At 36.0% G+C, this 20644-nt stretch overlaps 1 protein-coding gene across 1 annotated transcript in view; it reads right to left on the reverse strand.

Moving 5' to 3' along the window:
• Positions 1 to 20644, reverse strand: part of agbl4 (AGBL carboxypeptidase 4) — a 214602-nt gene that overhangs the window by 103337 nt on the left and 90621 nt on the right. Inside the window, exon 3 of the mRNA XM_016446167.1 lies at positions 3213 to 3252. Within this exon, the coding sequence (XP_016301653.1) occupies positions 3213 to 3252 (40 nt within the window). The remainder of the gene's footprint in view (positions 1 to 3212; positions 3253 to 20644) is intronic.

The raw sequence follows: 20644 nt of genomic DNA on the forward strand, positions 1-20644 counted from the left end.
CTTTACTATCCCTTTTTTTTAATCAATTTAACACATCCTTGCTGAATTATTTCTTTAGTATTAATTTCTTTCAAAAAAAAAAAAAGAAGAAGAAAAAAAAGTTGACTTTTTTAGAAACTTCAGAAAGGTGTGTTATATTGTTACAAAATATAAAAAAGCGTATATTGTTACAAAATATTCTGTTATAGATTTCTATAGTACTGTTTTTTTTCTGTATTTTTGATCAAATAAATGCAGCCTTACTCTGCTCCTACACACACACACACTGTGTGTATCTTATATCTAATTATCTTATATTTGACTAAATATATATGTATCTAAAGAATATATATATATACATATATATATATATATATATATATATTGATGTGGAGTAGGACTCCGCCCCTTACCTGGACCCTTCCTTCCTGACCACTGCCCTTCCCTGCACGAAGCCCGCAGCACGACGAGGACACCAGATCCGCTGTTTTATTTTGGACACTTGATTCCCCTTTTTCCTGGACACTTTTGTTATATTATTTTGTTAATAAAAGCCTCTCCGAGGCCTGACACCACCCCCACTGTGTCTGTCGTTTGGTCGTCCCGTGACTATATATATATATATATAGGGACCAATTACCAATTCTCACTATTAACTAGTTGCTTTTTTTAAGCATGCCTGTTATTAACATACTGGCTGTTTATTAGTACTTATAAAGCACATATTCTGACCATATTCTACATCTCTACACCACCCCCACTGTGTCTGTCGTTTGGTCGTCCCGTGACTATATATATATATAGGGACCAATTACCAATTCTCACTATTAACTAGTTGCTTTTTTTAAGCATGCCTGTTATTAACATACTGGCTGTTTATTAGTACTTATAAAGCACATATTCTGACCATATTCTACATCTCTAATCCTACCCAATACCTAAACTTAACAACTACCTAACTAACTATTAATAAGCAGCAAATTAGGAGTTTATTGAGGCATAAGTTGTAGCTAATGATTTTTTAATAGTGAGAATTGGATCTTAAAATAAAGTGTGACCACATTTTTATATATTATAAAAAAAATGGATATCATTTTTATTTTTACAATTATTTTATAACTTTTTAATTTTAGTCACATATATAGTATTTATACATTATTATTGCTTTTTATTTAAAATATTTATATTTAAAATACAAATTAAACATATTTAAAATGTATTAAAACTATACTGTTTACAAATTTTATTTAAGTTTTAAAATTTCCTTGTGATATTATTTCAGTGTTTGCCATTTAAAATCAAACCTGCAGTGATGATGTCATAATTACTTATGAATAATGAATTGTGATTTGTCTACTTTCTTGCATTTATCTGCATACTGAATTGTTATTGGTCTCTTTTTTTTCTTGCATCTATTTAACCATTTAGCTGCCTTTCCACTGGAAAAAAAAAAGTTATTTATTTTTGTGCACAGCTGACAGAACACAAGACACATATTGAGTGTCATAATGGTTATAAAAATCATTTCATTTACACAAAACCACATAGTAAAACCCAGCACTAGGACTTTCTTCAAATCTAGCTCTTTTGTTAAAGTAAAACTTTACCAATTCTTTTAATGCATATCCCAGCACAAGTATTTCCTTCAAATGTAGTCCTTTCATTCTAGAATTCCTTCATCCCTTTTTTTCCGCCATGTACGTAGTGTTTAGTTTGCGTTCTGCATTGCGATGGGAACGGTGGGCGAGGCTAATCATTCTTTAGCTGTTCTGGCCTTAGAAAGGTCAGCTGTTTGAAATGTCAGGCTTCAATGGAGCCAGATTCACATCGTGCTGCTCAAGTGTCCAATTAAAGAGGGTCTGGCAGGGGTTGAGTGGGAAGCACTCTTCACACAGGAGAGCTAATGAGGGGGCCAGGGCCTCTCGGCACTGATCTACAGGGCCTCATGCAGAGCGGCAGGTTCCAACACTCTGTGTACTCCGAAAAGACCTCCAAGGGCACCGGGAAGGACACGGCTTGATCTCATTAAGGTCTATGGATACATGTATGTTAATTTTTATCATCCCTCTCTCACATATACACACACCTATGTAATATGTGGATAGGTCAGTGCGTCCTGTTGCTGTATCTGCCTCAGTCATCAAAGAATGCAAGCTGCTTTCCATATAGCAGGAAAACAAGTTTCCGTCACACTCTGCATGGACAAACACAGGTCAGAGGTCAGTGTAGTCGCATATACACTTTCCACACAGAATCCTAATAAGCAGCCGGGCTGAGGGAAGACAGGGACGGACAAGCTCATTTACAGCGGCGATTCTTCATTTACAGCAACTAAAATACCCCGTTCACCTCATCAATAAGTCATTAGGCCCATCTGTAGCCCAGTGATCTACTACCGGTTTATTAGTTGTTCTTTCAACGGTTAGTTTTAATAACTGCATTCGGGGAGTTCTAGATCAGCAAAAAGTGCAACGGCTCTCCAGAGCCCCTCTGCAGTCTGCTTGTGCACAATTGTGGAGTTTTTATGGAGAAAAAGTAGATTTTACTGCACGCTGAAATCAGCAAAATTACCCTCCCAAAATGGCAAGGGCTATAGAGTGGGGGGGGGGGAAAGTCACTTTCATTATATAAGCCGAAACGAGGTAAGCTAAAAACCATGTTGCACTGTGCATGTCTTTTGTGAAGTTGTGAAGGTCAGCGGTACAGTCTTGTGTGGCTTTGGGTAACAGATGCTGAGCAAAGCTGGGAAAATTAGCCTACTCCACGTGCCTTACATAAACATTATTTTAATCAAAGTGTATTAGAGCAGCCAGATATTTTAGACATATGGGGGCTGCATCCTTCCTGGCTACCCCATCTGTCTCTCCCAGAGCTCTGAATGCAGTTTCAGCTTTCACCCAGATGCATTGACAAAACATTCAGCTTCCCATAGAGACGCAGAAGCGTAGGCTGTACCCGCTGCTCTGGGACAGGCACGGCCAGGGTGCTACAACAGGATCGCGGAAATGCTGACAAGTCGCAGGAAAAGGCCTCTTTTTGCAGGTTTTTGCTCTTGGGGTGCAGCTGATGCTTGTTGTGAGAAGTAAGAGAAGTCACAAAGCCCTCACAACCAACACTTGTGAACAAACAATCCTGTCCGTAAAGCCCCATGTAAGTATTCAGTGTTGTTGCATGGTGTGCTGTGCAGTGAATAACAAACACGCATGCACACAAACCAAAATGCGTATACTCACCGGGGTTGGTGATGGTCAGAAGATCCAGCCTTCGTTGTTGCTGAAAAAGAAACAAAGAGACTTCAGAGGTCTTCTGTCAGAAAGATGAAACAGATCCAGTCTGAGACATTTTTTCTTTTTTACTCAGAAATCAAAGTTTGTGCTGTCTGCCTGTTAAGCACATTTTGCTCTCTATCTCTCTCTGGAGACATAAAAGTGTGTCATGCATTTTACATCAATTTTATGTAAATATATGTACATATACAGAGCATATATATCACTCTACGAAACAGAATCGTTCTAAACTGATCTAAGCAAACAAACAAAAAAAATCACTGTATTTCTACAGTAAAAAAACAATGTATTTCTACGGACATGTTTGTTGTAGAAAAAGTACATAGAAAAGGATAGATTTTTTAGCAATAATATATACATCTTTCAAGTCCTACATTGAGCTCCAAGGTAAAAATTTAAATGTGTTTAATAGCTGAATTCCCAGTTAAAAAGTATATTACCCAGAATTCTTATGAGTGATCCACCAATCAGAGATTTTTTTTTTTACCATGGAATTTTAAAATTATTCTTATTAAAATCTCCAGAGAACAAAATTACCGGAAAAATGCTCTCTGAACCAAGATATCATATCATTTCATATTTAATATACGTTAATACATTCTATATTAATTATATATAATATTCGTTTTTTTATTATAACACACACACACACACACACACACAGTATATGTATGTATGTGTGTATGTGTGTGTGTATTTGTGACCCTCTCTGTGAAGTCCAGGTTAAAAACTCAAAATCTAATTATGAGATAACAAGCATCAAAGTTTGATTTCAACCATTAATTGGACTATGATTTAAATCTTTGACATGGTTTTACCTAGGCAGTATTAAAGATATCAAGCTTACATTTTCACAGAATGTTCTTTACCTTACGAAGGATGATTTTATGTGGAAAATAGTAAATCACCAAAAAATTACTTTAGCTGGGATTTCACAGCCAGGGTCACACACACACATATATATATAGCTTTCGTTCTTTTGTCTGTACACACTCTCTCTCTGTCTTTGTCTTTTTTGATACTTCTTGTCCTGATACGATACTTCTCCAATACTGGTGTGTGTGTTTGTGTACATAATTCATTGCGTTTTGTGAGTTATGTATTCATGTGCTGCAGCAGATCCTGGAGAGAGGGCGTGACAGAGGCTACAGCAATCCACACAGGTCACTCTCTCAGATCGATAAGTGCCCAATCAAAGACTGATGGCGTCCTCAATGGCACGCTGCAGTGTGAGGCGGACACACATAACACACATACTGTGAGGCCAGGCAGCTCAAGAGCTGTACTTTAACACTCTTGTGGTAACAGTACTGCAGGTCATTCTACATGAGAGCCACTACACGCATAGTAGAGCAGAGAGCATACACTGATATCATTCACGCACACACACAGCTCTGCTTTTCAGTGTCTGGTCATTTCCTGACGATTAGCAATTATCCAGTGAAGCCACAGGGCTTTAACTTGATTTTGAATTCATAAAATGTTCCTTTTTTTGGTGGCTCTCTGAGAAGCTAAGTTTGAAAATATGAAAAGAGAGTTAGTGAATCAGTTTTAATGAACAGTCACTGTGTTTGTTGTGTTATGCATTGTGCTTGTTAGCAATATGCATTTAGCATTACGTCTTTTATTGGGGCCATTTGACTTATATATTATGTGCATTTTCTATCTGCTAACAATAATTTAAAACAGTATAATTTATGCATAAAATATGCTGGCGCCTGTCAAAAAAGTATGTTTTAATGTGTTGTTTATGCGATAATTGGAAGATATGAGTCGTGACTCATAGGTGCTAACTCTTACTGAGCATTTTCTTTCGCAAAGTAATAAAAAGCTCGTTTAAAGTGTGCATATAGTGTAATATAATACTAGTTGACGTTAAAGAGTAATTGTAGAAGGTTTTGTTTTGACAAACTCCTGGAATGATGTCCATTGTTTTATTTTCCAAATTGCCCCCTGCTGGTGAATGAGACAAATACAACACAATTCAGCTCATTTTCTGAGCAGATCCTAAGAACAGGGAAAGTAAAACGGAAAGAGATGCACTGCATTGCATACTTTAACATTTAAGATCATTTCAATACAAAGGTTTGTTTTGCCTTTTAAACACTAGTTAACTTGCAATATATGTGCATACATTTACATATCAGAGTCATGGGATCAGAAAGTCAATATCATTGCTCTAAAATGTTGTCTACTGCCTCCTAACTGAAATGAAACCACCGTACAAATACCACTCCTCTCACAAAGTGCACAAGATTTACAAATTATACAGTTTGTGTCTTTGTTTATAAACTATTTCTTTACTGGTAGACTTAAAAAATAGGGTGAAAAAATTTAAGTATTGAATGAAATTAAGTATATGTATTGTCAATATGTCTTCGAATTAGGGGTGTGCGATATATATCGTCTGCGATAATATCGTAATTGTTGTTTTAACGATGTGCGATTTGACATTATCGAGTATTTTGCAAAAACCATTCAAAACATCCCTACAGAGCGCACGCATACATTACGTGAAGCCTAGACTAGTGCGTGTGCGCATTTAGTGTTTTCTTTCACTGCATGATTCAGTCTATTAAAATGCATTTAGAATGATCACAAATTCAAGACATGATGGCAGAAAATTTATATATTTATACCACTTCATATAGTTATTCAATTTCACACGAAGAGTGCCGTTTTTCTCCAAAAATTACCATGATTACAAATGTGACATTGAATTAAATAAACAATAAGTTAATTAAGAGACTTACGTTTTAGTAACACACCATATTGCTTGTTTTTGCTCTATTTCGCCAACAAAAATCATTCCGAATACAACCACAGCGCTGGTTTGTGTCTCCGAGCAATATGACGGTGTTTCGTTCTTGAATGAATCAACCGTTTAATAGAAGAAAAAATGTTATTATTGTCCTCCAAAGTTTAATATTAACTATCTAAAAATGTATATTTATATACTGTTATGTCCTAAGCAGTTGAAGTAATATACGATTTACAAATTAAATATATATTACAATTAATAAATATAATATTTTTATTTTAGTAATACAAAATTTTTTTCCATTATTGCAAGTTTTGCATTGCACATTTTTCTTGATGTATGTCACAGTTTGTGCTCCAACAAGCAGACATTTTTTCCACTGACACCTTTACACTGTTTCATTTTGAATATTTCAAACAAGTTAACTAAACTTCTGCTGAAACTTTTCCTCCCTCGCTTGACCTACATTCAGTCCAAAACTGCAAATAGGCCAGACATCCCAAACTTTCCTCTTAAAATGTCATTAATCTTATCAGGGGTTCCGTACCTTTTCAAAAGAGTCTTAATCTGTGCAAGGTGCAAAACTGCACGACTGCAATTAAGAGGGCTGGCCACCAGACAGACAAAAAAAAATCATTCATTTACTGGACCTTTCGTCTTTTAAACGGAATTAAATATTCATGCACAGCCTCCCTGAAAACCCATTTGCAATATTTCCCCCTGAATTTACTCTTCTTATTTGCGGATGATTATCATGGGTGGGTAACGATCGGGCTGTTATTGAAAAATACACCCAACAATTTGAGTCTCATTTCGCACGCATGTAAGGTCAATATAATGAGATTAACCTGAGCTCCCCCATCTTAACCACTCATTTAAAAATACATATGGAGACTGCAGGCTAAATTATTTGACTTAAAATATCGGATACACAGTAAAGAGAAAGTTATATTAGCAATTTAGAGAGAAGGGAGGCAGACTTTATACATTTACTCGGGGATAAACTCGTTCTCTGCCATAAACTAGCTGATGGTGGGGATATGTCATTAATTATGGACCCCAGCGGACGTTCCTCCCTCTATAAACACACACATGCACAGCCCAGTGGTGATGAGGTAAGGCAGATTAACGCTGGACTATTTAAACCATCTGCCATAGTCCCAGTAGCAGGAGACATCGTCACTGGCATCAATCCCCAAGGACCCCTCTGTCTGACGCCAACCTTCCCATAAAGAGGAAAAAGAGAGAGATGCGAGTGAGTCAACAATCTGACTCACCTCATCTTAGAGAGGGAAACACTCCTGTGTAGGTGAGTCATCTGCGACCAAAACACACATACATTCACTTCTCTACTCTTTCGCTTCCGTCTAGTGCTCGGTTCACCTTTCTCCCCTCTGGGAAGACGCTTCGCTCTTTTATAGCACAGATCTGAGGGATGAGCTCACGATGAGGTCATCTTCCCCTGGGTCTCTCTCTTCACTGAGCACTTACTGTCACGTTCACTGTAACGCTCTTCATCATGCTCTGAATATGGGATGCTTTGTCATGTAAAATACCTCATTGTGTGGCAAAAATTAAAAGCAACAGATACAATGTATTTCAAAACTCTTCATTGGGCCAATTACAGATATACAGCCAATTATAATATCAGCTTATAATAGAGTGGCAGGCCAGGCCAGGCCAATTAATTGGCTGATTGGTGAGATTTTGATCTAAAAGCGTTTCTCTTAATGTTAAATGCATAGTATGAATATTAGTACTAACATCTTAATATATACAATATATTAATAAGTGCTGTCAGATGATTAATCGTGATTAATCGCATCCAAAATAAAAGTTTTTGTTTACATAATATATATGTGTGTACTGTGTACATTTATTATACATATATAACCACACACACATACAGTACATATTTTGAAAATATGTACATGTATTTATATGTATATATTTATATTCATATAATTGATATTATATATAAATATATTAAATATAAACAAAACATATTTTTCTTAAATGTATACATGCATGTGTGTGTATTTGTATATACATAATAAATATGCACAGTATACACACATTTATTATGTAAACAAAAACTTTTATTTTGGATGCGATTAATCATTTGACAGCACTAATATTAATATACAGTGTATATATATATATATAATTTATTTTTCTTTTTTTTTTTAATTGAAAATGGATATGTAATCATATTTGGCATATGTACACCATATTTCCCAGAAAATAAATAGATAATTAATAGATAAAAAGGGTAAGTTGCATCTTTATTTAAGTCACATTTTATTACATTTAGAAATAATGTCAAATACTGGTAAATAAATCTAAATATTTACATTATAAATACGATAACATTTTAATCCCCCTCACTCCTCAACAAATCATTTAAAAATGATTCTCAAATGATTTTACAATAAGGATCAGTTTGTTAACTATATTTAATGCATTAACTAATATTAACTAACAAAGAGCAATACATTTGTTACAGTATTTATTAATCTTTGTTAAAGCTAGTTAATAAAAAAACTGTTCATTGTTAGTTCATGTTAGCTTAAGTCCATTAGATAACATTAATAGATACAACTTTGATTTTAATTGTGTATTAGTAAATGCTGGAATCAACTCATTAACTAAGATTAATAAATGCTTTAGAAATATTTTTCAACCTTATTTTAAAGTGTTACCAGTGATTTAAAAAATATGACTTATATTACGGATAAAATAAAATAAAATAATGGATGAATGAAATAATACATATGTTTATATCATATATCTTGCAAAAATTTATTTATTTATTTACTTATTTTGATAAATTCATATTTGCTATAAAAATTTAAATAAAAAATGATATACATTTCCATATAAATACATATATTTTTTCATTTAAACATGAAATTTGCCAAAACAAGGCAGCAATGTTTTGGCCGATGGCTGCCCAGTATCTAGATATCAGCATTGGTTACTGAAGAAGCAATATCAGTCGACCACTAATATCAGCAATAATTCATGTTGGGTAAAATACATTTGTCAAACAGTAAATTTAAATGTTTTATATCATGTAGGCAGTCTTATCTTGCCATTACAAAGGAAAGCTCTATTCTTTTCCTGTTTGGAGAGTGAAATGGACAGCCAGATCGCTGTGGAGAAGAGCGTCAGGACTGTCTGCTGGGGTTACTCTATCGCGTGACCAGGACAGCCTTGGTTTTAAAAGTACACCACAACAAATAAAAGATTAATTTCTTAGGAGAGCGCCCGCTCCCCTCAGCCCTGAAACGTCTTGCTGCCCACCTGCAGAAGGACTGCAGCCCAGACCAGAGAAATCTAATCACCCCACAGTCAACTCTGCATCCAACCTATTCAGCACTTAAAAGCCATGATTGAATTTCATCTTGATGCCATTAAATATTTATAAAGGCCAATTAGAAGGGCAGCTCTTGCTGGCGGTAAAGACTCCTCTCCATCATCCGCTTCTCTGCTCTATCAGGTCCTGCCTTTGAAAGATCGCTCTTAAAGGCCACAAGACCAAACTCTTCCTACGCTCTCTCTCTCCTATTCCCACCCAGCTGGACGGAAGCATGCATGTCGGATGAGAAGTAAATGCGTCTAAATCCTGAAAGCAGATATGAATTGATCCTAGCCACTAACATGTAACAAATGAGACTAATGGAAGGCAGAAATGACATCATACGAGAATACGAGCAGACAACATCATGCTCTATAAGGAGAGGAGCGTCTTGGGCTGGACCCTCGGAAGACAATTCATCCCCTGCGGGACGTTCTGTTGTGTGATAAATGGAGCATCAAAGTGAGTTAAGTGTGAATAGACGCTGGAGGAGAGATAGAGGATGAGAGGATGGACAGGAGGATGAAGAGAGAGTGAGAGAAAAGGTGGTTGGTTAAAAAAAAACAACGGTATAATAATTTCTGATGCTATAATTGGATTTATAGCTGCGGGAAGGGGCTGATATCAATCTGTGCAGGGATTTCTGGAGTTTGTGTCTGTATATAGCTTGAGTGCATTTAGCTAGGCCAGCATACAGCATTTGAAGAGACATAGGCCAGATATACTAAACAAGGCAAATTATTGTGAGAGCACAATCCCATAAAAGCGACAATAGGAGTGGAAGGTTTTGCTGGTGATCTACTGACAATGGCCAACTTAAAGAACAGACACAGCCAGTGCATTTCCATAATGATAAACGCCATCTACAGGTAATCTACTAACAACACAGGCACAAAATGTTAAAACATGCTTTTTTGGGGGACTATCGCAATAGTAAATCACCTTACATGATTCATTTAAATACTCTCCTCCCATACATTTTGTAAGAAAAAGAGAAACAAATCCCACAAATCATATGCAATGTTATTTGCAAAAATAACTGTCCACACCTTTTCATCGCTAACGTTTCACTGGGTGTCTTTAGCAAATCCTGACAGTAGTTTGCACTGGCGGTTAGTAGGGTTGGGCGATAAAACGATAATGATAATTATCGCGATATAATTTTACTCAATAAAACGATATCAACAGTTCGATAAATGTTTGATATAATGTCTATGTGACAAAAGTGAGATGCTGTATGTGTAGCTTTAACTGTGGTTATCATAATCTAAATATATGCTACTATGGAAGACCAATGGTTAATTTTAATAAAACACAGTCAGAATAATTTAATTTCACCAAATAAAAATGTTGTTACAATTTTTACAGATGTTACTGTTTTTGATTATGAAAATAAATTTACATCTGCATCCTAACTAAAGCTACTACTATCAACTCAAGCTACTGTCACATATATATATGTATGTGTGTGTTCAGGGTGCCTCATTGGCTCCCCCTGCTGTCTGTGTTGTCCCGTCACTTTCGGCAGCTCGTGACCTGGGCAATCAGTGCTGATCTTGCGGCATGGGTGCACAGATCACGAGCTGTTTCTCCCTCACCTGTCGCTTGTTCCCCTCTGCTTTCTTGTCCTTCCTTATGAGTAGATTGTTTGGTGTGTTCCGTGTAGAGGTCTACACGGAGGACCCGAGACCCGAGACCCGAGGACCCGGGATCCGTACGGGTTCGGGGCTATATTTTAAATGGTCAGCCGGGTCCGGGTCGGGTCCCAATCTATTACTTCGGGTCCCGGGTCTGTTTAACATTGTGTGTAATACTCGAGTCGATCGGACTCGGAGAACACCCGGCCGTTATCAGAGTCAGTCAGCGCTGTGCGTGTGTTGTTTTGTAACTTTCAACTTGTAAAATTAGGATGAGAAAAGTGTGAGTCGGTAATTTGAAATGAGGTGGAAAAAAAACAAAACAACACAAGCGACGTCATCAGAAGCAGGGTGGGCGGAGTTAATGCACATGCACGGTGATAATAGATACCTTCATGAGTGATGTGAGTTATTATTGATTTTTAAAAAAATAATATTATGAATGAACCGTCTTGTTGTTATATCTAAAATTTGTGCTCAGACTCGGCTCAGAGAGCACAGAGATGATAGCAAATAAGTAAAGCTAATGTCAGCAGCCATGGCACTGGACAAGCAATCGTTATTATAATCCAAATGGGCAAACAGTCTAAATTATTATCTTCGGGTTCGGGTACGAATTTTTGGACCCGTGTAGACCTCTAGTTCCGTGTTCACATTGTTATCAAGCACTTTTATTCAAGCACTTCCCTTGTTTCACTGTACCCCAGGACACCTAGTGAGGAGAGACAGCCGCTCGTTGCCTCGCTATCTCTCTGGTCACCTGTCCTGTGTGAACGCTGGGTCTGGGACAGCTTCCACAGCCCGTGAGGTCCGCATTACTCTACCGGCTGGCTCTGGAGTCCCCAAGGACTAGTTCACTGTTATTGTTATTATTCTATTGTTTTGGTTTTGCCTTGTGAGAAATAAATCTCCATTTTTCACTGTCGGTCCCTGGCCTGGTCACACATAGCGATGGACTTCATCACTGGCCTACCCCCATCTAGTGGCAAGATGGTAGGGTAGTCCTCTCTGTGGTGGACAGGTTCTCAAAGGCGGCCCATTTTATTCATATCAAGGCATTGGGGGACCGCCACCGTACTAAGCCCCCACTTTTCGTGTGCGGTCAGAAGGTTTGGTTGTCTTCTCAGGACATTCACTTCAGACTCCCCTCACGTAAACTGGGACCCAAATTTGTTGGGCCGTTTACCATTTCTAAGGTGCTCAGTCCGGTGTGTCGGTGTGACTCAAGTTAACCCCCCTATTTAAAAATATCCACCCAGTTTTCCACGTGTGAGATGCTGGATTCCGGCTCGCGACATTCTGGATAGCGCTCTCATCGACCAATTCCATCGGCGTCATGGTGAGTCCCCCGGGGAAATAAATCTCAGTTTTTCACCTACTTCTCTGCATTTGAGTCCTCTGTTATCCCGGGGATCTGACTATATATATATATATATATATAATTATATATTGCAGCCTGCACTGCACACAGTACTGTGTTTCATGATTTGAAACAATATAACTCATTAGAACATCCAGAAACGAAGAAATCTGACAATTTTTTTTCAAAGAAATTTTTTCTATTAATATATTCGTTTTGTTAGGGGAAAATGACTGGAAAAGTTTTTGTCATGTTGTAACCATAAAGAGCAGTTTAAAACCACAATTAATGGTCTGCTTTCTACAACTTTCACTTAGGAGCAAAAATCTGCCTTTAAACTTGAAAGAAATAAAGATATCAACTGATATAATACATTTTATCATGATGATTTTTTTTGGCCTTTTTTTTTTTTGCCCAGCTGTAAATCTGGCCCTAACAGTGAATTGCATTCAGAAGTGACCATTATTGTGACCTGCTCTGGAGGGCAGTGCACTTCAGCACTCTGAAGGGTGCAGGACATTACCATCTAATATGTGCTGTTTGGTACAAGAAGCTACTGGCCAAAGACATACATTATTCCCACTTTTTTTCTTTCAACTCAGACAGTTACCTTGGCAACATAACAGAAAAATTCTTGTTTATAGCTGCTTTTGTTGTGAAACTAGTGCATTAAATATTGACTCTGTGTGTCTTGTTTAATTTGAATGATTACTGTAGGTGGATCTAAACTACAGTTGAAAGGTTTGAGGTCAGTAAGATGTTTTTTCTTTAAAGAAATTAATATTTGTATACAGCGAGAATGCATCAAAAGTGATAGCAAAAACATTGTTACAAAAACAATTATATTTCAAATAAATGTTGTTCTTTTGAACTTTATATTCATCAAAGAATCCTGAAAAAAGTATCACTGTTTCCACAACTGTTTTGATAATAATAAGAAATGTTTCTTGAGTAGCAAATCAACATATTAGAATGATTTCTGAAGGATCATGTGACAGGCTAGAGTAATGAGGCTGAAACTTCAGCTTTGCCATCACAGGACTAAATTACATTTTAAAATACATAAAAAAAAGAAAAAAAAAATATTTTAAACTTTATTAATATTTAATGATGTTACAGTTTTCACTGTATTTTTTTTAAACAAATAGCCTTGGTGACCATAAAAAAAATAAAAATGAATAAATAAAAATCTTACAGACCTTAATATATACATATCTCAATTTTCAAAAATGTATGCCAAGGTTTTAAGAAGTTATGGACTATTCTGAATACATTGGCATAAATTCTCGAGACATGGCATCTTTTTATTTATTTAATATTTAATGATGTTACAGTTTTCACTGTATTTTTTTAAACAAATAGCCTTGGTGACCATAAAAAAAATAAAAATGAATAAATAAAAATCTTACAGACCTTAATATATACATATCTCAATTTTCAAAAATGTATGCCAAGGTTTTAAGAAGTTATGGACTATTCTGAATACATTGGCATAAATTCTCGAGACATGGCATCTTTTTATTTATTTATTTAATATTTTTTACCTGCACCGGGCCAGTTTTGTTTGGATGAGGCTGTGAATAGTTCTCTTTTCCCAAGGTGTGGTCTTTAAGGCTATAAAGATGTTTAAATATCTGAAAATATCTAGCATATCTAAAACACACAGGATGCCCATGTGAACTCCAGTCCTACTGTCCTCTCTCACCCCAGACCCCAGCAAACCCCCTGTAGATGAGCAGCCGCATGGGTGACACACATGAACTGATATTTACAGAGACGTGAGATCAATGACCTCCCGCCAGCTCTGAGAGGAGCCGACACACTCTGCAGTGTAATCCGGCCCAACACAACACACTGCTACAGGGCCTGCTGAGGGACAATTTCACATCACATGTCATAACCTCGGCTCACGAGAAGGTCGATTGTACTTACAAAATGATCTAAAAAGCTGAAAGTTACGGTGACCCTCCTGAGACATTCACAGAGCGTGCGTGCTGTAATTTTCGCCTTCGAAAGTCTCTTTTGTTGCGCTTCAGAGAAAAGCACCTTTCTGATGCATCTGTTGCTATGATACCAGATGATGGAAACCCTGTTGTGCCAACAGTACAGAATTAGAATGAAAAAATTATTGCTCAAAAAGCTTTATGATTCATAACTCTGATTAACAAAATAAACTGATCTAACTAAATTGGTTTTGAGCAGCCAGGATAATCTGTTGGAGTGCATCGGTTACTACATTAAAACTTTTAACAGTACTGTAGCTTTGCAGGTATCTCTTGAAGCATCTTGGAGACGTTGCCACAGTTCTTCTGGATTTAGTCTGTCTCAGTTTGTTCTGTTTCTTCATGTCATTCCAGACAGACTGGATGATGATGAGATCAGATCTCTGTGTGGAGCACTGGCTGTTATCAGACTCCTTGTGCAAACAAAAATCTCACTGGATTATTACAATTAATGGCAAAATGAATGTTTGGAAATGTAAACTGATATTTTCAACTGACACACTACAGAAAAAGATAGAAATAACTGACTTAAAACCATTTTTAGCTGGTGAAAATACTAGTGTTCTAATAATTTTGGCCACAACTGTAAATACATAGTAGACAAAAAAAAAAAAAAAACTAGATAAAGTTGTCAAATTAAATATATTTAGTATTGACATTTTTCTCAGTTTAGTTAACTGTCTGTTCAATGAAGCAAACTACATTGATTGTTTCAGGGTGACCATCAGGGAAGAGGACATGTGGAGGACTACAGTTATTCCCTAATCTGATTACTATGAATCTTTCAAAAATCACCAGAGGAAAGCATCCTGGTTTACGTGACACGCACTAATGAAACATACACAATAACAACAATTCAGATCTGAATGATTGGTCTACGTACTTACTGTAACACACATTTTTGAGTCAACAAAGCTCAGTATAAAAGGGCACGATGGAGCTCCTGTGAAATACTAGCATCATTAAATGAAATGCGTTACTTATTCAGTAGCTCCTTAAAAGCACATTGACTGTTTAACTAACTCAAATTAACTTGCTCAGCAAGATTCTCTTTAAACTATCATGACAGTATTTGACCTGAAAGAGAAAACCGAGCCTATGTTTTTCTTATACTGCAAGTTAAGAGCAAATTTGATAGTTTACTCAAAAATATAAATTCTGTCATCATTTCTCCACCACTATATGACTTAATTTCCTTTGCAGAACACACACACACACACACACACACACACACACACAGATATAAACAACACCAGACCCCATTGACTTTCATTGCATGGACCAAAAAACATTATTCAAAATATATTTTTTTTGTGTTCCACAGATTAAATAAAGTCATACAGGATCATAATTAGTTTAACATTAGACACCTTGTCCAAGAACCTCAAAGTAACAAATACACTAATTAAAATGCATCATTTTCAGCTAATTCATTCAAAATGACAGCAATAAAATCAAGCTGAAGGAGTAATGTAATATTTGAATAGCAATCATACATATCCATGTGTGTTTGGGTGTTGCGGAGATTAAAGGAGCCACTCTGGCCAGAGCTCATGGGCGTCTGAATGACTATTTCTCTCTCTAAACGCCATTTTAAAGCCACAGAAAAGGAGAAAGCATTGCAGGACATCATTATCCCTGACAACTGTGACTCAAGGCGGAAAATGTTTTGGATTTATGGTGACAGGATTTGTCTGAGTTATCAATCTGTCCCGCTGGCATTCAGAACGTCTCACCGAGTAAAGCAAGTTTAACATGGTGCTGTGCGCTAGAGGAATGCTAACTGCAGCTAATGACACTGTAAGGGCGAAATCACGGATTTTTGGACATCTACGAAGCAGATTTGGTTTCATAAAAGATTTTTACAACCTAAAGGCATGTCAGTCATTCATTAGATAAGGTTTTCTTTTAAACGAAGCAGAAAAGGATGACCTATTTCATGTTTAATACCAATATGAATGACATCTGCTGTATCTCTGGATAATGCAAAACCACGGGGCTTCAACATGCATTGAGACAGAAAAGAAAGGAAGCTGAAAAGTTGAATTTTGTGTCCTCTGCTGCGAGAGATAAGACGGAAAATGACAGCCTATATGTTCCATGTAAACGTAATGCGGTAAAAACTGATAAGGCGACGTGACAGAGCAACAGATGCTGTTAGACTGATACAGACTTTTTAATACCTGGATTATAATGTACACACACACACACACACACACACACACACACACACAAAGTAATAGGGACTGTAGATTAACAAGATAATAATAAAGTCATAAAAACAGAACAAAATTCTAGTGGCCACATTCTTATGATTTATATGTGTACTGATTGCATAAATAGAAGGATAAAATGAAGTGATATTTCATTCTGACAACACCGAGATGTCTTTGGTTTGTCCTATCAAAACAAAACTCTTGTTTCATTAAGAATAAAAAAAAGTTTCCTTTCACAACTGAAAACCATTCAGTATATAGTTATTATTGAAAGAAAGATCAGTTAATTAACAGCCCAGGGCTCAATATTAAAGATTTTCCTCACAGATCCAACTGGCCTGCTGATATTTTTATTTGTCTCACCACAAAAAAGTATTGTTTTTAGCAATTTTTTATATTGAATTTATACATAATATATATTAAATAGGGTTTTCATAAAGTTTTCTTTTCAAAAAATTAAAACAAATATTTTATTATTTTTTAAAGTTGCAATAATACCTGCCTTGCTGAAGAATATCTACATGTTGTATACCAACAACAAAAGACAAATTGTCAACATTATTTTTGATAATATAACCATATTAAAACAGCATATATATATATATCACATTTTATATTACTATATATTGCATTCTAATATTTCCAAAACACAAGTCAATACAAAAATGTTATTCCATCCCATAACATGCCATTGGGAATCATAATTTATCTGAATAGGAGCACTAGTAATTAAAGATGACATTATGACCCAACAAACATATGTCAAATTCACATTTAACCACAGAGGTAGTCTAACTTGGTTAGTTCTGCTTATTAAACCATTATATAAAACATAGCAAGTATCAAATAGCTCAGACAACTGCCTGTGTATTGTTTTCCATAAAATAATTGGCTGGCAGTCATACACTGCAATACTGAGCAAAGTATTTTTTGTGCCATTTCTGTGGATAGCAAGTGGACTCTGAGGATACAGACCAACTTAGAGGTGAAATTATGCTCTTTGTTAAAAAAAGAGCTTTCCATTTACATGATGTAGTTACCATCTTTAAAAGGTGGCCTACCTCTCAGGCAAGTCAGAAAAAAAAACTCCTTGTTCTATAATGCAAGGCCATGTACTAAAAAAAAAACTCATTCATGCTCTTGAGAAACTTCATGAAGCTTCTTTCAGTAGCACTTCATCAGATCCTTCACACATTTAAGGCCTAGCATCGAGGGAAACCTCCCGTCACTCTGATGAAAAGTGTTACAGCATGACAACAATAGATCATGAAACTGCTTTTTATAATGATACTTGAAACCGAAAATAGCTTCTTTTATTATTATGTGCAAATGTGATTTAAGGAACTTACTATATATATATATATATCACATTTTATATTACTATATATTGCATTCTAACATTTCCAAAACACAAGTCAATACAAAAATGTTATTCCATCCCATAACATGCCATTGGGAATCATAATTTATCTGAATAGGAGCACTAGTAATTAAAGATGACATTATGACCCAACAAACATATGTCAAATTCACATTTAACCACAGAGGTAGTCTAACTTGGTTAGTTCTGCTTATTAAACCATTATATAAAACATAGCAAGTATCAAATAGCTCAGACAACTGCCTGTGTATTGTTTTCCATAAAATAATTGGCTGGCAGTCACACACTGCAATACTGAGCAAAGTATTTTTTGTGCCATTTCTGTGGATAGCAAGTGGACTCTGAGGATACAGACCAACTTAGAGGTGAAATTATGCTCTTTGTTAAAAAAAGAGCTTTCCATTTACATGATGTAGTTACCATCTTTAAAAGGTGGCCTACCTCTCAGGCAAGTCAGAAAAAAAAACTCCTTGTTCTATAATGCAAGGCCATGTACTAAAAAAAAAACTCATTCATGCTCTTGAGAAACTTCATGAAGCTTCTTTCAGTAGCACTTCATCAGATCCTTCACACATTTAAGGCCTAGCATCGAGGGAAACCTCCCGTCACTCTGATGAAAAGTGTTACAGCATGACAACAATAGATCATGAAACTGCTTTTTATAATGATACTTGAAACCGAAAATAGCTTCTTTTATTATTATGTGCAAATGTGATTTAAGGAACTTACAGCTTTAAGGAAGATGCTTTAAAAAACAAAACGCACACCATATCCACCCACACCAATAACAAAGTACAGTACTGTGCACAGTATTTTCCTAATTTAAATGCTTTAACAATATGTTATGAATGTGAAAGTATAACCAGAGAGTGAGAGAAAGAGAGCAAGAGGCATAGAATGTAATGGATGTTTGGCAACCTTGGAAGAGACAGATTCACACCAATGGAGATTTCTACAGAAGCCTGAAAAGAGTGAAAATGAGTTTTTAGAGCGTCTAAAGACAGGTACTACTGACAATACAGTAATATAATGATAATCTGTAAAAGACACTGCTTGAATTCCCTGTGCACCAGCCCTAGTCATCTCACATTACATGCATGCAGACACACAACATACAGACGCTCCACGCGCTCGCCTCCTCCTCCCCACACAAAACCTACAAGAAAGCCGTAATTTGACGCATCTGTAATCATCCAGAGAGCTGTGCGCCTTAATTCTGCATGCTTTTTAATTTGTTTTCACAGCGGTTTGAGCAAATTAAATTTCTTAATTAAAGCCGAAAAATGAAATGCTGAACATTATTGAAGAGATGCTCATTGTGTTAGTGTGGAGATTGGGGGGGGATATGGGGTGTGCTAAGGGCTCAGGAGTATGGACAAATCATATTAGAGAAGGACATCTGATGATCACAACTGGCAGGTCATCAGCACATACATACATACATGCCTATATGAGTGACTCCAGCCACAAACCATTGGTTGAATGAGCAAGTTACATAGTAAACTTTAACCAGGATAAAACTCATTGAGATAAAATTTTTCAAGAGTGATGTGGCCTAAATGGCAGCAAAAGACACATTATTGTACACATGACAAACAAAGCAAAAACACTTTAAAAAACTGAATTAAAAAAAAAAAATTATAAAATTGAAAATAAATTGAAATAAACCGAAAAATATAATGAATACAATAATTAATTATTTTTTTTTCTTTACAAAACATAACATTTAAAAATGATTTAAAATAATATCTATATGAAATAAATGCACATATATACTTGTATATAATATAAAATGTATATTCTTCAAAATCTAGCTACATTTATAAATGAAGACAATGCCAAATAACAAATTTAATTAAGAAAGTATAAATATAAAATGTAATATAATGATATAAAATTTTAAATAAATACTGAAAACATATATAATAAATTATCTAAATTGAAATGAATAAATGTAAAGAACAAAGCTACAGTGGTGTGAAAAAGTGTTGGCCCCCTTCCTGATTTCTTATTTTTTTGCATGTTTGTCACACTTTAATGTTTCAGATCATATTGCAGCCTTATGTTAAACTGCTTAAATTACTTTTTTCCCACTTCAATCTACACTCCATACATCATAATGACAAAGCAAAACAGAACTGTCACAACTTTTATAAAAAATACAAAAACTGAAATAAGTACATTGCATAAGTACTCAAACCCTTAACTCAGTACTTAGCTGAAGCACCTTTACAGCCTCAAGTATTTTTGGGTATGATGCGACAAGTTTTGATCATCATCATTTGGCAATTATCTGCTATTCTTCTCCTCACCTGTTCACCTCTCAAGCTCTGTCAGGTTGGATGGGGGCAGACACACATTTTCAGGTTTCTCCAGAAATACTTGATTGGGTTCAAGCTCAGGCTCTGTCTGGGCCACTCAAGGACATTCACAGAGTTGTCTATAATGTCCTGTTGGAAGGGTGAACCTTCTGACCAGACTGAGGTTCTGAATGCTCTGGACTGTGTTTTTATTAGGGCTATCTCTATATTTTGGTGCATTGAGCTTTTCTCCTACTCTGATGTGTCCCTCAGGCCCTGCCGCTGAAAAACATGTGTGCCTTTCCAAATCATACCCATTCAATTGAATTTGCCACAGGTTAGCTTCACTCAAAGTGTGG

The sequence above is a fragment of the Sinocyclocheilus anshuiensis genome, unplaced genomic scaffold (assembly GCF_001515605.1).
Source record: "Sinocyclocheilus anshuiensis isolate Anshui unplaced genomic scaffold, SAMN03320099.WGS_v1.1 scaffold107, whole genome shotgun sequence".
In the NCBI taxonomy this organism is placed as follows: Eukaryota; Metazoa; Chordata; class Actinopteri; order Cypriniformes; family Cyprinidae; genus Sinocyclocheilus; species Sinocyclocheilus anshuiensis.